Genomic DNA, 19,302 nt, shown 5'->3' with positions numbered 1-19,302 from the left:
TATTAGTATTATTATTAAGCCCATGTCTCCCTGGGTACATAAAAATCACCAAGGGCTAATACATGCATTTTAGCTCATAAAAATTGTTGCAATGTGAACATAAATTTGCTTTATGAAACTTGTATATCTGACCCTCAGACAAACAATCATCTCTGGAACCACTCTCTAAATGTTTATGAATACCCAAGCCATGCTGTCTCTAGAGGTCACTGGAACTTATTACTTGAATCACAGAATAAAAAGTTTGATATTTAGTCTAACTACAAACCCTACAACCAGATTTGTAAAAAAAAATGAAAGGAAAAGAGCATTAGCTTAATAGTATATATAGAATATGGTAGGGCAGTTTCAAAGACCAAACATAAACATGAACCTTATTATTTAAATAAGGTGGGTCCCTGATATCTTCTGTGGCACTGTAGCACTGTCCTCCTGTTCTTCATCAATTTGCTTGAGGGGGCACCAGTGATGTCTAATAATAAATATTGTGAGACTAAGATTGTTACTGTTTTGGGAATATTTAATATGCCATGGGTAGCTTGCGAGGCTCTGCCGTGCGGGTGGGATACTCTCGGTAGCTTGCCGGGCTCTCCAAAAGTGGTGGAGGAATCAAACCCGGGTTCGCCACGTGCAAGGCAAACACCCTACCAACTGTGCTATTGCTCCAGCTCCCTAATATCTTCAATTTGAAAAATATTTGGAATTAAATTAGAATTAGAAACATGCATTGGATATTTGGTAATAAGAGTGGACTTACTATATTTGACTTAAAGGGAGAGAAAATTTTGATAGTGTTTCCAAATTCAATCATGTGATCTACAACAAAATCCATTTTTTTCCTTCACTTTTTCTTCTACTTCCAATCTGTGAAACTTTAGGCTGGTTAGTTCATTTTTCTGATGTCCGATTCTTCATTGATAAAGTGTTAAAAATAAAAGTTTTCTTGTATGATCATTGTGATTTCTGTGAGAGATAAGAAATATCACATAATTTAGAAATTTTGACATAGAGCAAGAACTCAGTAAAAATTAGCTTTCCAAGAATGAGCCAAAAAGTCAGTTCTTGTAAGTAACTAAACTTTACCTACTGATAAAGAAAAAAATCTAAACACATATATGTGAATGTGTATATATTCAATTCATAGCAATGAAAATATCCTTCAAATGAGATCCCTCATTCACACTACCTCAAATAATATGTAAAATATTGGTATTTTCCAGTGGTGGTGCTGTATGTGTCCTTTTAAAGTAAAGTCATTTGGAGGTTTGTGTGATAGTAACAAAAGTAGATTCCTTGCATGCAGCTGGCCCAGTTTCAATCCTTGGCATCCCAGGCATCCCAGGCATCCCAAATGGCTCCTTGAGTAATACCAGGAGTAATTACTGACTGCAGAGCCAGGAGTCACCCCTGAATATTTCAGGATGTGGCCCCAAAACAAAAACCAAACCAAATAAATAATAATAATAACAGAATTACTGTCATCCCATTGTTCATCGATTTACTCAAGTCGGCACCAGTAACATCTCTATTACACTCATCCCTGAGATTTTAGCAGCCTCTTATTACTCATATTTCCAACGATTGGAGATTCTTTCAGGGTCAAGGGAATGAGACCTATTGTTACTGTTTTTGGCATATTGAATACACCATGGGTAGCTTGACAGGCTCTGCTGTGGTGGGCGGGATACTCTCGGTAGCTCACCAGGCTCTCTGAGAGGTATGTATATATGTTACTGTATTTTGGATATGAATACGCCACAGGGAGCTTGCCAGGCTCTCCCAAGTAGGCAATAGACTCTCGGTAGCTTGTCAGGTTCTCTAAAAAGGAAAACTAGGCTATTAATGCTTCCGGGAGCTTGGTTTTATAGTCTCTGGATGTTGGCCGTTGATGGGATTACATGGCGCTGGGAGCAGTCTCTGGGTGTGACCACCTAGCTACTGGAAAATGGGGGATCTGGGTGGAAGAGGCCCAGTTCCGATCCGAGCAGCCTTGGAGATCTAGGCCCCAGGTCCCACACACCCAGGTTCCTCTGCTGGCTCCCGGACATGTGAGGCTTGTCCTAACGTGTGGAAAGTGGCCTGAGCATGGCCATAGTTGGGTTCCAGAGGTCCTCAACTATTGAGGCTCTGATGGGGTGGAGGAGGGAAACACACGCAAATAATTATGATGATGATGATGATGATGATAATAATAATAATAATATAGTTTTTTGTTTTTTTTCTTTTTGGGTCACACCCAGAGATGCTCAGGGGTTACTCCTGGCTGTGGACTCAGGAATTCTCCTGGCAGTGCTCAGGGATGCTGGGAATCAAATCCGGGTTGGCCCCGTGCAAGGCAAATGCCCTACCCGCCATGCTATAGCTATAGCTCCAGCCCCATAAAGTAGTTTTTAAGGATCAATAAAATTTCTGAAAGTTTTTTGTAGTTTTTCCCCACAACAGCTATAGATCTAGAAGTTTTAATATAAAATAATAATGTTAATAACAAAGTTCTTAGGGTAAAGACAAAAACAGGGTAAATGAACAACAAAAGACAGCTTGAAAAAAATTGTATTGGCAATATTAAAATTTTATTTTCTTATTAATTACTGATACCATCTTATAATAATATTAGCTCAGGGATAAAATTTGAATCAAAAAAGCCAATTAGGCGTTTTCTTTTGAAAGCACACTAAACACTGTCTTTCTGGTTTGTGGCTTTTTGATGTTCAGAATTCTTGGTTCTTCGGTGCTTTTACATTCTATTTGAAGTATACATTTCTGGGCTGGAGCGATAGCACAGCGGGTAGGGCGTTTGCCTTGCACGCGGCCAACCCAGGTTCGATTCCCAGCATCCCATATGGTCCCCTAAGCACCGCCAGGGGTAATTCCTGAGTGCAGAGTCAAGAGTAACCTCTGTGCATTGCCAGGTGTGACCCAAAAAGCAAAAAAAAAAAATTCTGTAAATGTAATGAATATTTTAATACCAACACCATCCTCACATATACGCATGTGTACATACGCATTTAATAATGGAGTGTCCCCATCCTCAGTGAAGTTAGGCAGGGAGAGTATTTTATGAAATATTAGCAATATTTATTCAAATTAAAATGTTCCAAAGTGTGATCCTATTTGCATGTAGGGACAGAACTATTACTAAAGTTATTTTATAAAGGGGTTCTTCCACAAATTGTTGATTCAAGTGTTACTAAGCTTTTGAAAGAAAGCAGGGGCGAAGTGTGGAGAGTAGATCAGGTAAGCAATTGCAGGAGGTCAACAGGGTTCAATTCCCAGCAGCCCATGCTGTTTCCTAAGTCCTGCCAAGAATGTTGTTAAGCCAAGAGTCAGCTCTCAGCACTGCTGATGTGCCTTTCCCCATGCCCCACCCCCGAGAGAGAGAGAGAGAGAGAGAGAGAGAGAGAGAGAGAGAACAGAGAAAAGAAAAATGTCAAGTCTATAAGTCTATACATAGACTAACTTACCTGAACATGCATGGTTTATTATACTCTATTGCAAGGAGAATTTAAGGTGATCAAAATGAGCACTGTTGTTTGACGGGAAAAAAGATCTATAATAATTTAAGTCTAAAAGCAATTAAACAAAACAGAATATCTGAGTTCCTATAGAAACTCTTCTCCTTACCTTACTTCCTCCAATTCTTTGTTTTTGTTTTGTGGCATTTTGTTTTTCTTTTTTCTTCTCTTGTTCTTTTTCATTATCATATTTTTATATGACTACTTTTCTATTAATTCTGTTTTTTTCCCTTTTTATTAGTGTATAGAATTAACTCCAGGGTCTCACACATAAACGGCAGCTACTTAACCACCGAATCATAACCCTGGACCTAATTCTGTAATCTTTTTCATTAAAAAAAACTATTTGGGGTCAGAGAGATACTAGCAGGGTTAAAGTGTATGCTGTGCATGCTGCCGATTTTGGTTGATCTCCAAAGCACTGCAAGTGGTCCCTTAAAGACAGCCAGGTTTCACTCCTGAGCACAGACACAGGATTATCTTCTGAGTACCAAGAGTTGTGGCCCAACTCATCAACGCAAGAGGATGTTTTATTTTTATTTTTCAATTCATAATCTACTTCTAAAGGTGTTTGAAAGACCCCAGCTCTGCGCTTGGATATCACTTCCCACCAAGGATCCAGCCAGGCTTTCTGTATGTACTCATCACTTGGTACTGTATCCACAACCATGCTCTCTCTTTATACTATCTTTCCCCCGCCATTTTTCTAATCTTCCTGACAAAATATGTTTTATTGAAATAAGTGGTTTTCAAAAAGGAGATAAAAAATAGCTATCAGGAAATTGAGGATACCAAATTAGATATCTTAGGTAATGAATTATATTTTAGGAATAATAGTTAAAACACACTCCATAATCCAAGGGACAAAATCTAAAAATTTGGCAAGAATTTTCTTGCAATTATCAAAAAAATTACTCGTAGGAAAAACATATACTAGTTTTATCATATTCATAGCTTTCTGCTATGACCAGAGAAGATTTTTTTTTTTTTTGCTTTTTGGGTCACACCCAGCGATGCTCAGGGGTTACTCCTGGCTTTGCACTCAGGAACTACTCCTGGCGGTGCTTGGGGGACCATATGGGATGCCGGGGATCGAACCCGGGTCGGCCGCGTGCAAGGCAAACGCCCTACCCGCTGTGCTATCGCTCCGACCCGAGAAGATATTAATTACTTGTAGAAATTTGGAATAACTTAGTTTTTAATGCCTTTTTTAGATGCCAGCTAGTGGTCAAGGATAAATCTCTTAACACCTACTACCTCGTTTCTTTCCTTACATGCCTAATAGAAAAGTTCACATGGCAATGCAATTAGTTTTCCTCATTTTTTGAACACATTGGCCCTATGTAAGAATGTAGATTCCCAATATATGTTTATATTTTCAGTAGATTCTTCTCAAGTTAACTTATTTTAGAATACATTTGTTAATTAGTTATTCCACTTAATGTCTACTTTAAAAATAGGGTTTTTGAAATACTATTTTCCATATAAAATATAGGGCTTATTCTCTACAGTCTATTCTCTACATCTTCTCTACAATCTATTAGAGTCTTAGAATTGGTCACATACTCCGTTTCTCTCATTAGTGGTAAAGATACATCATTCCTATTACACAAGCAATTATGATTGTGTTTAAGAGGTGTAAAAACTAAAGACAGGGAAAGTGTTACTATTATGCCCTGAATGCTTAAGCATCTAGTGTATGCTTTGTCTCTTTTTCTGGTGATAAAACCCCCATTAATACAAATTAATTAGACTATGATTCTTAAGTGGATTTTTAATTTGTATGCTTTCTCTATTAGACAATATATTACTGTACTAATTGTCTTATATCTCAATGTATATGAGTAAACTTCATAGCTATTAAGGTCTTTTAACTTCCTAAAGTATTGCATATCTCAGTGTAATAACACAGTGAATTACATTTCACAAAATAGCCTTATTTTATTGAAGGTGTGTTTTAATATTACATTAGGAACAACCAGCTTTAAAAATGTGATTGGTCCTAATGTCTGTTTAGATCTTTGTGAAGAGACACTTACCACAAAAAATTTACTCTATGGGAATTTAGCAAACTAGCTGATAATAGATTAATCATTTTTATCTTACAGTAAAGAGCAAATGCTTCATTATTTTGTTGTTAATTTTCACTATATCAGAAAGGAAATATAATTTTAAGCTAGTTATGTGAATATAAACAGAGATACCATTTTATAAAATGAGCCAAGTGGGTAAACAACCTCCACCTTACTTCGAGGACATATCAAATATGTCCTTACTTCTACAAACAATAAAATGGAGTGGTGTCTCTACTTTGATTTTTTCAAGAATCTTTAGAACTAATTTTTTTAATAAATAAAAAAGTAAGCTATGTTTACTTTGCAGGAGCCAATGAGAAAGAAATAGTCCTAATGAATGCTTTGACTATTAATTTACATCTTCTACTGGTAAGTTTTCTTTCCCATCAATGTTTAGCACACACTCATTTACAGAAACTGACAGTTTTCTATCTTTAATTCATGAGCATCTGGTGGTTTGCTTATTTAAAAACATGTTGTGAGGTTTATTTTAATTTTTACCAGGAAATGCTGGGCCATAATTGAAAGAATGGTTTCTAATAATCATGGGAAACTTAACTGTTCTAAAGAGTTTTAGAATAATGAACAGTTCTTATCTTGAAACATAAGGAAGAGCGGTTCAATGGGTGAAAAGCAAAACTACTTGCAAACATACAAAATAAAGATGTAAAGATGCTAGGAAAGCATCATTTAATTTTCCAGAAAGACAGCATTCTTATAATCAGATTATAAAAATGCCATTATGAATTGTTATACTTTTGTAATTTGGGTCAGATGGTTTAAGACTTAGAAAATAAGGCCAAATTAGAGAAAATGTGACTAATGTAAATATAGTCACATTTAATAAGTGACTATGTATTAATAAGTGACTATGTATAAAGAACCTTGCATCCTAAATACTTAATTAGTATTAACACCTTAAGTGTCAAATGCGTTCTTTCCTGTTTTTCCAAGAGAGCAAGTGGCACTGGAGCAGTAGCACAGCAGATAGGGTATTTGCCTTGCACGAAGTCAACCGGGGCTCAGTTCCTCTGTCCCCTGTCAGAGAGCCTGGTAAGCTACTGAGAGTATCCTGCCCGCACGGCAGAGCCTGGCAAGCTACCCATGGCGTATTCGATATGCCAAAAACAGTAACAACAAGTCTCACAATGGAGATGTTACTGGTGCCCACTCGAGCAAATCAGTGAATAAGGAAAGTGCAGTGATACAGTGCAACAGCAGACAAGCAACTGAGGTGCATGTTCAAGGAAGAACCTGGCAGGAAGAGACAGGCCCTTTTCTTTAAAATGTATTCTTGATGTGGCATGTGGTACCCAAAGAGCTGCTTAAGGCCTTGAAGTTAAATGAAATTAAACTAATTTGTAATTTTTTGTTTTGAGGGCCATACCCAGCAGTGCTCAGGGGTTAGCCCTGTCTCCACACTCAGGAACTACTCCTGGTGATGTTCGGGGCACCACATGGGATGCTGGGGATCAAACCTGTGTCAAACACATATAGGTGCCCTACCCACTGTACTCTCTCTCCAGCTCCATAAAGAATATATTTTCTTTGTGTGTGTGTGTGTGTGTTTTGTTTTTGGGTCACTCCTGGCAGTGCTCAAGGGTGACTCCAGGCCATGTACTCAGAAATCATTCCTAATAGTCTCAGGGGACCATATGGGATGATGGGGATGCCTTAACCTATTAATTTTATTATCAAGTAAGTTTTTATAAATGCATAACCAATGTGTACAATGAAGATTGATTATTTAATATGCCAGAAGATCATGCTTGTGGATGTATTAAGTTTGGTGATAAGGAGTGTAATTTTACTTTTTGACACCCCAGAGTTTGACTCCCAGCTAAATTATTGCATGTTGAACTTTGAGCAAAATGTTTGGCATTCCTAAATAATATATGTTCCTTTGTGAAATGGAGGTATCTCTAAGGTGTTCACAGATTATAAAATGTTTTATCTAAGAAAATTGATTTATCACTTAGTTAATAACCAATAGCCAGTTAATAGTTGCAATCATTTTCTGTTATTGCTGTGAGTATATTTTCTCCAGGTGCTATGGAGAAAATGAGAGTGTTCCATTGACAAAATAAGCAAGTGCCCTGTGTGTCTCTAGAATTTTCAAATGTTCCATGTTAGATCTAAGTACTTTTAATTGAACCAGAAATAATAATGCAATGAAAATACTGAGACCAGTACTGAGACCAATTAAGTAGTGGGGGAAAAAAATCAAAATTAGAAAGACACACGTAAAATATGGTATTCCACTTGCATAAGTGAGGAATTGACACTAAATGTATGGGTAAGATAATTTTTCAATTAAGATTTAAGTAAAGTTTGATAATGTGTTTTTATCTGATTGACATTTTCTTCTGAGTTTGCTTTTCCCTTGATAAACGTAATGAGCCTATATCCTCTTCCTTTTTTTTAATTCATTGACAACAAGGCTAATTGGGAAAGAAACCCTGACAGACATCCCAATTTGTAATTAATACCTTTAATGTGCTAGCAATTATGAAATAAAATGTGGAATAAAATGAGCAAATGCATAAATTGTGTATTAATTCTCTTTTCAATAAATCCACTTCATTGCAGTTATCATTCTTTAAGCCTACACCAAAGAGGCATAAAATTCTTCTAGAAGCCAAAGCCTTCCCTTCAGATCACGTAAGGATTCTTCAAATTATATTTATATTCTTCCTACTCCTCTTAAAGGAGCATATCATTTGCCTGACTTGAATGTTTATTCACTAGTCTTTTCAAAGTAACTTTAAAATAAAAAAGACCTGTCAAATACCTTTGATTTAGACATTTTTAATAGAATGTAGTTTTATTTCTTTTGTTCAAATAAAACATGTGTTAAGAAAGAAAAGGATTGAATAGGAACATTGATTTAGAATCTTTTTAAAGACATGAGCAAATCGTTGGTCTAAATCAAGTGCAGTTATAAATGTTTTATTAATTCTTGCCGCTTTGTTATTTTATGAAATCAGATCAATACACACCCCAATACTTAACCCTTTAGCTTCCAATAATAGAATCATAAAGGTTTTTTAAAGATACATTTGTTGCAATATCATGTTAGTGTACCTATGTGGTGCTTAAAAGTCTTACTGAAGTATAAACATGTTGCAAACTATGTTTTAGTTTGCGTATTTAAAAATCAACCTGTGTTCTTTATTCTAATTAATGCCACTCCTTCTACACTCCCTCTGTCTTTCCTCTTCCCTTCTGGTAATCATAAATTGTCCTCTAGAGCCCAAACATTTATATTCATTTTACTTCATTCTTATTTTTTTCCTTAAAATGCATAATTAAAAATATGAAGTTTGTGTTTCTTTTTCGAGCTGCCAATTAGAATAGTACATTCTACATTATCCATCTTGTTGCAAATGGCATTGTTTAACGTGTTCCTTATCATTGTATAGCATCCTACTGTATATGTTCAAAGATACACACATATAATATATACATAAATATTCCTATCACAGTTTCTCTCTATAGGCAGTTATTTAGTGTATCTGGAAGTTTATCATGAAAGTGCAAACATCTATTTGAATTCGGGTTTTTTTTGTATTTTTCAGGAAAATATCCAAAAGTGAGATAATAGAATTGCATCATTATATCTATTTTTACAAATTGAGAATCTCAGACCAGAGCAATAGTAGAGCAGTAGGGTGATTGCCTTACATATGATACACCTAGGTTTGATCCTGGTACCACATATGGTCCTCAGTGCCCTAAAGGAGTAATGTCTGACCTCAGTTAAGGCACTGAGCACTTAACACCACAGGTTGTGGCCCCAAAAACAGAAGGAAAAAGATGTTGAGTGGCACCTTATTGTTTTCTGTAGTGGTTGCAACATTTAACATTCCCACCAATGGCATTTCCCTTTCAATTCAGATCTTCTCCAACTCTTTTTTTTCTTGTCTTTTGGATAATAGCTATTCTTAAAGCTATGAAGTGATATCTAGTCATTGCTTTCGTTCCTGCTTCTATTTGCATCTCCCTCATAAAAACAGATGAACACTTAGTCATCTATATGTCTTCTTTGGAGAAGTATCTATTGAGTTACTCAGCCTATTTGTCAATCAAATCATTTTTCTTATTGTATACTTTTATGAGAGCAAAATGTATGAGATGTAAATATATTTTTCTATTCAGTATCTTGTCTTTTTATTTTGATAGGTCTCTTGTACTCACTGTGTAAAAATTTTATTTGATGTGTCGCTATTGCTTATTTTTACCATTTGTTTCTATTGTTAGTAGAATTGAGTTTCCAAATTATTTCCAAAATAATTAAGAATGCTACAGTGGACTGTAGAGGTAGCACAGGTGTTGAGGTACTTTTCTTGTACAAGGCTAACCTCTGCTCTGATATATGCTCCCTGAAGCACTCCCAGGAGGGACCCCTCAGCACAAACACAGGAATAGCCCCTGATATTTGGGGGTGTAGTCCCAAGTCCTTAACTTAAAAATAAATACCAATGATGTGAAAATATTTATTGCCTTCATTTCCTTTTCTCTTATGCATTTTATAATCTCATGTAATACATCAAAGACTTTAATCCACTTTTATTATTATTTTATGTTTCTTGAAGTAATAAAGATTCTTTTACACATGAGTCCTGTTTGTCTATAACATTTATTGAAGAGATCTTCCTTTTCTTCTTGATTGCTATTGGCTCCTTTGGCATACTTCTGCACTCTCAACTCTGTTCCGTTAACTTGTGTTGGGATGTTGGTATTTTATTATTAACCATATTTATTAAAAATGGAAAAATAATTAGTTCCCTGAAAAACTGTGCTATTGTGATGGTTATTGAATTGATAAGACATTGTACTCTTATAAACATAGATAAGAATATTTAAATTTTAGTGCTATTTATATAATTTCTGTTATTATGTTATTGAAGTTAAGACTTCCAATGTATATCTAATAATTTTAAACATTTAATTATGTCCTAATTAGTGGTCATTCCCTTACTAAAAGGTATCAAAATCTCAATGTCTTAAATAAGTTAAAGGTCCTGTGACTGTTTATTTATTTTGTACTACTTTTATGCCCTTTTCTTTGAGTAGGATTATTATTAGCAGGCCAGTTACATACACACACACCTTATTTTTTTACTTGTTTATCTTTTACCACATCTAGTGACTTTTGGGTTGTAGCGAAGCACGCGGGGTAGAGCTTTTGCCGTGCATGCGGCCCACCCAGGTTCGATTCTCAGAGAGCCCAACAAGCTTCTCAGGTAGCCCAGCAAGCTACCAAGAGTATCTTGCAAGCTCAGGCCAAGCTACCTGTGATATATTCGATACGCCAAAAACAGTAACAAGAAGTTTCACAATGGAGACGTTACTGGTGCCCGCTGGAGCAAATCGATGAGCAAGGGGATGATAGTGATACAGTGACAGTGATACAGTGATACAGTGATGTTTGAGGCTACTTCTGGCTCTCTGCTTGGGAAATGATGCGCTGCTAAGATTCTTCCAGGCAAATCATTTGATCAATGTTTTGAGCTACCTCTCTCACTCCAGCTCTATATTTTATAGTCTGACAGAGTAAGTGGGCTGGAGCGATAGCACAGCAGTAGGGCGTTTGCCTTGCAGGAGATCAACCCGGGTTTGATTCTTCCATCCCTCTCAGAGAGCCTGGCAAGCTACCCAGAGTATCCCGCCCTCACGGCAGAGTCTGGCAAGTTACCAGTAACAACAAGTCTCACAATGGAGACGTTACTGGCGCCCGCTCGAGCAAGTCGATGAGTGACAGGATGACAGTGACAGTGGCAGTGACAGAGTAAGTGATTAGTTTGGCAATTTTGCAAACTTTAGTTTTCCTTAAATTAGGTAATTTTATATCTTACTTTAAAAACCGCTCCTGTCCACATTTTCATCTATTGCAAAGATTTAGTTTCAAAGAATATACATATTTCTAAATATAAACTATGTTTGATATTTTTCAATGTATTCTATTCATTTTACCTTGAGTTTTATCTAATATAACTTATTTTATCATTGATCTATTTTAATAGTTATTTCAATGTACATGTATGCCTTAGACACGATTTAATAAATACTCCTTCTTTTCCAGTATGCAATTGAATCACAACTTCAGCTTCATGGGCTGCACATAGAGAAGAGTATGCTACTTATAAAGCCAAGAGAGGTATATGATAAAAAATACATATTAAGTTAGTATATGCATCTAGACTATAATTTTTTAAAGAGCTATAATTCTATTACTGTTAGATCATTCTGCTTATGGGCTTTAAATTTTCAAGGGTCCATTAGAAGTAAAGCAAACTGTTTTTCAATTGAGTCTGCATTATTCTTCAATGAAGGGGAAGAGATGAAAAAATGTAGAAATCTTTTATTTTATTTCAAATATATCCCTGTGGACTTTATTAGATCAAATTAAAATAGTGACAATTGTTGAAATTGACTGATTTCTATCTTTAATTTACCTAAACTAAGTATCAAATGCTTTTCTTGTGTTTGAACTGAGATGTAGAGAGATATGTAGTGATACGGGAAAAACTTGGATTTTATAGTCAGCATGCTATGCCCCAGAGAATTCCAGACCCATTAAATTACTAGGTATGTGACTTTGGGATGGCTACCTTATTTCTCTAACATTCCTTAATATTTAAATCTGTAATACATGAAATACTTAATCAGGCTTGACCATTTGTTCAAGATCTAAAATACTATGTATTTTAAATACATTTGTAGAGCTATAAGTCTAAATTTTTCAGTCTTTGACATATAAACCCTTCTTTATCAGGAATTTGGCACCTAGAGATCAACAGGGTATAAATGTTTGGTCTCACATAGGTTACCCCATGCTGTCAGAACAATTGCTCATTTATCATTTAGCTTAGAATACTTTTTAAAAAAGTAAGGCTACTCTATTCATTTCAAATTTTTAACATAAAAAATTAACGAAAAACACATTTTTCACATCTGTGCATGGATTTTTATTTCATATGTCAAAAATTGCTAATTTTCAGCCAAAATAAAGATGACAACTGATAAATCAGGAGTTTTACTATCAAGAAACATGTGTTAAGGAGTTATGAGTTAATCACAGATTTGAGAGCACTTTCATAAATAGTTTAGAGCAAGTAAATAGTTTAGAGCAAGTCAATAAGAAAGACAAGCATATATTTTCACTGAGAAATATATATATTCACATACATATTAGTTTAGTATCAAATCTTTGAAGAAATACACTGTAGGTATACATTATACATTATTTGTTTTTAATTAAAATTCAATTCACAAGTCATATTTGATTCTTCAAAGAATAAAGAATTTTGGATTGTCACAGTGTTAATATTGCAAGTTATCTTCGAATTGCTGATGCCTGTGCTGTAATGATAGCTCAAAGAGTAAAACACAGTTTGTATGCAGAAGACCTGTGTTTGGTCCCCAGCACCCACTGTCACCGCGGCACTACCAGGAGCACACTCCAGACACAGAATTTCTAGTGGTCTGGGATTAGCTGAGAGTAATTCCTAAGAGTCCTGAAATCCTTCATAGTGTGTGTATGTGTGTGTGTGTGTGTGTGTGTGTGTGTGTGTGTGTGCACCAATTACTGAAGTACCATGTCTGTACTGCCAGACGACTCCTTGCAGGCAGTGGCCCTGTCACCCTTTCCCCACTACCCTCAGCACAGTGGGGTGGAATCTATTCTTTAAAAAGGAAAATAGACGTACCTTAATGACATTTCCCCAAATATTGATGCATTTAATGATTCTTTGGCCTCAAATTAATGTCAGGTTTGTCTCTGGAGTAGAATAATGAAAGCAATGAATGAATAAAATTGTTTAGGCCATAAGAAGACACTATTTAGCTGATTTCTTTCTAATCAAGTTGCATGCAAGGTCACATATTAATTCATTTATAATTTTACATTAAATTACAAATACTCAGTCTATGTGAAAAAATCTGGAGGAAAGTAGCAGCATTGTGGGGCTTTTCAAAAATATTTTTTCTCCTTATATTTATATTTATATGTGAATCTTTAGATTGTTATGTGAGAGACTGTACTTTCCAGTTAGTGAGCTAATAGATGTTCATTAAGTTGTACTCAGATGAATGATGTAAAGCTTGTGGTTTCTGTTTTTTATAAAAATGATATTAGATTGGTAAGTGACACACATTTCCAAATCATTTCTCTTTCCATTTTTTTTTTTGTTTTCAGGATTTTATTAGATGAAGCAAGAATGAAACTATTTATAGCTATGAAAATAATGAAGATTAGTTGAAAATTTAAGAATTAAGTCATGCATAGTGTTTTGCAAAGATTTTCTTTTATAAAATATGGTTTACTAATTTATCACTTTCAAATAGCAGAAACATGCTCAATTGTTGTTATCTTGACAGATACTTGAAGTTTATTAAATTTAAAAAATGTCTATGATTCTTTTATGTGAGACAGAGAAACTGATTCTAAATTTTAGACTGGGAAATGTGAAGTGATAAAAACATTGCTGTGAGTATGATATAACTTGTGTCTAATCTACCATTAGGGGGAAGAAATCTTGAGACTAGAGGATATCCTTGAAGTTATTGAGAAGGAAGGAGAATCAATCGCAGTGATCCTGCTAAGTGGGGTGCATTATTATACTGGCCAGCTGTTTAATATGCCTGCCATCACAAAGGCTGGGCAAGCCAAGGTAGGCATGGCTTTTTTTTTTTTTTTTATGAAGGTATCAGTTTGAATTCATGATTTTCTTCATATGAATAAATCTAAAGGTGCAACTGTAAATATTAATGTTTGTATCTGCAGTAGATATTGATTTTTATTTTATTTTTTTATTTTTTATTGTGGAAAGTTACAAAGTTGCAAAGTTTTCAGGTTTAAATCTCAGTTATACAATGCTCGAATACCCATCCCTTCACCAGTGCTCATATTCCACCACCAAGAATCCCAGTATAGCTCCACCCCGCCCCCTCACACCCCAACCCCCCCCACGCCCCTAGCCCCCCCACCCTAAGCCCCCCCCCCGCCTGTGTAACTAATAAATTTCACTTTACTTTCACTTTGATTGCATACAATATTTCAACAAAACTCACTATTATTGTTTGGAGAGTCTCTCCCCTAAAGTCAGACCTGCTGAAAAGGAAGCATTAGATAATTTGTTTTCCATTGCTGAGGATGAAGAAGTATGAGGTCGAGTGACCACACTTAGCGAAGGTAGGCACGGCTTTTGTGTCTTTGTACCATGTGCCAATCATCATTGCACAAAGGACTGTTATTATTGTACTAGTCAGAGAGCCTTTTTTAAAATGTGTCTTTTTAAAAAAAATTAAGGAGTGAAATCTAAAAGTTAAACTTACATTTAAAAGGTGATTTTTCTGTTGCTTTCTTTTGTTTTAGAAACCACTGTTTAAATCTCTTCTCACTTTGGTCCTCTCATCTCCTTGGTAGCATGCGTCTGCTGTCCCAGTGTTTAGCTCTCTGAGCAGCACAGGTGAATTTCCTGTAGGTGTTTTCATTGGTACAGAACTGCTCAGACAGCAGGAAGCAGATAGAATACAGAGATTAGTAGCTACCTGCCAGGTCTGTTAGGAATTCAACCTTTATATCTTGCCATACTGCCATTAATTTCCAATATATTTCATTGATCATTTGACCTTAAATGCCTGAAGAAAGAGAAGCAGAATTAAAATTTATTAGATTAATTTTGAAGTTTACCTTAGGGAAGCAATTTGTTGCTATGAGTCTTGAGAAATCATAAAATTTCTTAGGAGAGGTTAGGCATTTACTCTGAAAAATGCTAAATTTTATATTATTTTCAATTATTACTCTTTATATGTGTGTATATTAAAAAAATTAAGTGTGGCATTTTTTACCTGATAAATGGAATCAGATGAGTTATATTCAATAGTCAAAATGTATGCTTAAAATTTTAAAATAAGAGTTCTATTTAATTCAATAGTCAAGTCATGTATTTAAAAAGGTGACAATGGTATTTTATTCTGAACATTAATAAGTTATGGGATTAATATATGTGCGAGGTCTAGTTAATACATTCAGTTATTGAAGCTAATGAATGGAACTAATGAAAAGAAATTTAGTACCGTTAACAGCAGTCTTGTGGAATTTCCAACCATCACTTCCAACTGGTTTGATGGATGACTCTAAAAGTGCAGTATTACAGAAGATATAAAGATAATGTCTTCTTAATTTAGATATTTAATATTAAGCACAAAAATAAAGGAAGGCTACTAAAAATTATACTATAAAATGCTGTCCAAGTAATCACCAGCCTTTAATTCCTTTGGTATGCATGCTTGTCTCGTGAATCATTATAAATATGTCAGAGGATAAGCAAAGAAAGACCATGGGTTTGGGTATTACACAGTCTAAGTTCCACATCTTGACTAGATCATTTAACTTTTGTATGATCTCAGGCACGCTATTTGAATTTTCTGAGTCTGTTTTAAATTACATTCATTTGGGATAATAGGCCCCACTTCATAAATTAGGTGTGAAAATGAAGAGTATGAAGCATCTATTTAATCCCTCCCATTCCACTGTTAAATGATAGTTCACTCCCCTTTCAGTGTCAAGAGATGAGAAGTTAAATAAGGTGGTAAAAATGCCTATTTTCTGACTATTATAAAGGGGAAAAAAGACTATAGGAGTTTAGGCATTTGCTATCTGTTTTACCTGACTTGCTTACCAGCACCACCTGGTCCTCCCTGAGCCCCTCCAAGCACAGAGCTAAGGTGGTGCTCTAAGCACCACAGGTGTGGCCCCTAAACAAATTAAGACCACAAAGCCCCAAACAATCATAGTAGCAAAAATTTAAAAATAAAAGAAAAAGTGTTTACCTGTGTGCGACTTATGTAATTCCAATTCCTAGTAACTTTAGGTCTTAAAACTATTTTATGAGAGCAATTCCTCTTTCACTTAAAATATATAGTAAGCGCTATCAAGTGAAACTATTTTGGAGATTTTACTCAAATAGAGAAGGGAGAATTGAGCAATTTCATATAAATGTAACATCACAGAAGTGATGGATACAATGGATATAAAATGGTGACATAGCATTTTTAGAGTTATCATTTATCAAATCTCTTATAACAAACATTTATCATCTTGCTATAATATTCCTCTTATTCTCAAAGAAATTCAATAAACGTTCCTTAAAATGTATAATTACATAGCTCTCTTAGATGATCTATTTGATTAATTGGTTTCATGCAGTCATAATGTTCATTTATATGTAAAAATTTTTGTATCACAAGTTTCAGAATTCTCAGTTGTGCTTTCATTTAAATACTGCTCTCTGACTTCTAACCATATTTGTTATGTTTATCCATTTTTGGATTTTATGAATTAATTCATATTATTTAGTGTCTAGCTAATTTTTTCACTGCTACTATTGTGAAATTAATCCTTGCTGCATGCAACAACTTTTTTTCCCATTTCATTATGTTATTATTTTGTCTTTCAATTCTAGTTGACATAGATACATAGGCTTTACTTCTGTTTCAGGGCTATTGAAATAAATGCAACTCATACATTTTAATTATGTAAAATATTAATATAATTTATCATATATATCCATATATAGAGAAATGTAGTTCTTTGAATATGATATGGTCATGTTTGATCTTAATGACAAGTTTCCAAAGTGATTATATCAATCTGTCACATACTTCCTACAGTAGGATTAAATCCAAATGTTCTATTTTCCTCCAGTAGGTTTATACTTCCCTGCAATGTGGAAGTTTCTTTGGCTCTACATCTTCATCCATAGCCTGTCTGATCATTTAGTAATAGTTAAGTTTTATGGTTTTATTTTGAACTTCTATGGCTATATTGATGAAGTTGAGAATCTTTTCAATTTGCCTTAACTTTCTCAATATCTTTTTCATAAAATGCTTGTTTTACTGCAGGTTTTTATTTGATTATCAGTCGTTATATTTGGTTATATGTGTATAGAATTTTACATTGAAAAAGAGAAAAATATATACAATTTTGAATGATCTTTAAAGAGGAAAATAAATTAGTATAATAGTAGCTCGAACTATTTCAGTCACATAATAAACCTCAAGGATTTAAAAAAAATACTTTTGTAAAGGCTCGGAATGGTGGAAAGTGAGAAAAATGGAAACAAATTTTAAAAAAAGCCAGGTTACATTACAGATTCGTATTCTCAGGAAAATATATCATGTGAAAAGACAAATTAGTTAAAGATACTTTAAAAAAAAACAACTTTGAAGTCTTGTATTGGTAAATCTACCACTCTGCAACTCTTTCCATAATTTTCATATTCTGTTATTATTATTTCCAATCTTCTTTTCTGTACCCATTGAATATAGATGATCTCTGTGGTTCTTTGTGTTATAATCCCGAGCAATTTTAACTAATGTTAAGATTCAACTCCCACTACCCCATTAATGCTATCCAGTTTATACCTACACTTGAAAATAGCTACTTAGGCCCACCTTCTATTTACGTCCGGAGGTCCTGTATGACTCTTTAAGAGTAACATCACACAATCCTGCAAACAGGTTTGTTCTGCTTTCAGAATTAGATATGTTTTGTACCATCATCCTAAAGCTTTCAATGAAATCTTTACATTAATTCTTTTAACCTTTTAATCTAGTTTGTCATCATTGTTTATTTTAATATTGCTGGATTTATAAAGGTTTAAAGGTATATGAAAATTTACTGAAAAAAGGATATATTTTTCTTATAATAAAGAGTCAGTACTAGAAGGTTACTGGAATACAGTCAGCACATGAGCAATATCTGAGTGGCATCTTCAGATTTCTTTTATATTTTTTCCTCAGGCTTCTCATATGAAGGTCGCAAGGTATTTGTCCCAAATCCATATATCACAAACCTATTTAAGGCAAAGAGAAGGAAGAAGTAGTAGCAGAGCAAATTCATCTGTCCCTTTCATCCAAAGTATAAAATTTTTCATAAAAATACCTAGCAGATTCCTGCTTATGATTTATTTCCTCCTGAAGAAGCAGCTTCAGGAGAACATGACTTTAAAAAAATTCAGTTCTTAAACCTACAGTAAATAGAAGCTAAGGGATTTGGGTTAACTAGGAGTACTTCATAGATTTCTCAATTTGCCAAACTAGGATATTATTGTTTCTAAACTGTCTCTGTTTTTTCTTCTCAACCTCTCATATTTTAATTAGCGAATCACCATGAGGGTACTGTTACAGATTTATACATTTTTGTGCTCATGTTTCCCCCATACAAAGTTCGAGAACTCCTCCCTTTACCAGTGCCCATTCTCCACCACCAGTAAACCCAGCATCCCTCCCACCCTCCCCAGGCCTGACTCACCCCACCCCACACTGCCACTATGGCAGGGTATTCCCTTTTGTTCTCTCTCTCTGATTAGGTGTTGTGGTTTGCATTAAAGGTGTTGAGTGGCCATTGTGTTCAGTCTCTAGTCTACATTCTGCACACATCACCCTTCCCCCGCATGACCTCCGACCACATTTTACTTAGTGTTCCCTCTCTGAGTTGCCCAGAATGAGAAACCAGCCTCCAAGCCATGGAGTCAACCTCCTGGTACTTATTTCTACTATTCTTGAGTGTTAGACTCCTACTCTATTATTCTATATTCCAGAGATGAGTGCAATATTTCTATGTCTGTCTCTCTCTTTCTGACTCATTTCACTTAGCATGATACTTTCCATGCTGATCCACTTATATGCAAACTTCATGAACTCAT

At 34.9% G+C, this 19,302-nt stretch overlaps 1 protein-coding gene across 1 annotated transcript in view; it reads left to right on the top strand.

Annotated features, from left to right (window-relative positions):
- The window catches only part of KYNU (kynureninase), a 154,952-nt gene that overhangs the window by 51,387 nt on the left and 84,263 nt on the right, over positions 1-19,302 (top strand). The window contains exons 6-9 of the mRNA XM_055127048.1: positions 5,895-5,956; positions 8,177-8,248; positions 11,673-11,747; positions 14,116-14,262. Of these exons, the coding sequence (XP_054983023.1) occupies positions 5,895-5,956; positions 8,177-8,248; positions 11,673-11,747; positions 14,116-14,262 (356 nt within the window). The remainder of the gene's footprint in view (positions 1-5,894; positions 5,957-8,176; positions 8,249-11,672; positions 11,748-14,115; positions 14,263-19,302) is intronic.

Source organism: Sorex araneus, chromosome 1 (genome assembly GCF_027595985.1).
Source record: "Sorex araneus isolate mSorAra2 chromosome 1, mSorAra2.pri, whole genome shotgun sequence".
Classification (NCBI taxonomy): domain Eukaryota; kingdom Metazoa; phylum Chordata; class Mammalia; order Eulipotyphla; family Soricidae; genus Sorex; species Sorex araneus.
Note: the sequence above shows the minus strand (reverse complement) of the source record. Positions and strands in the feature narration are given on the sequence as shown.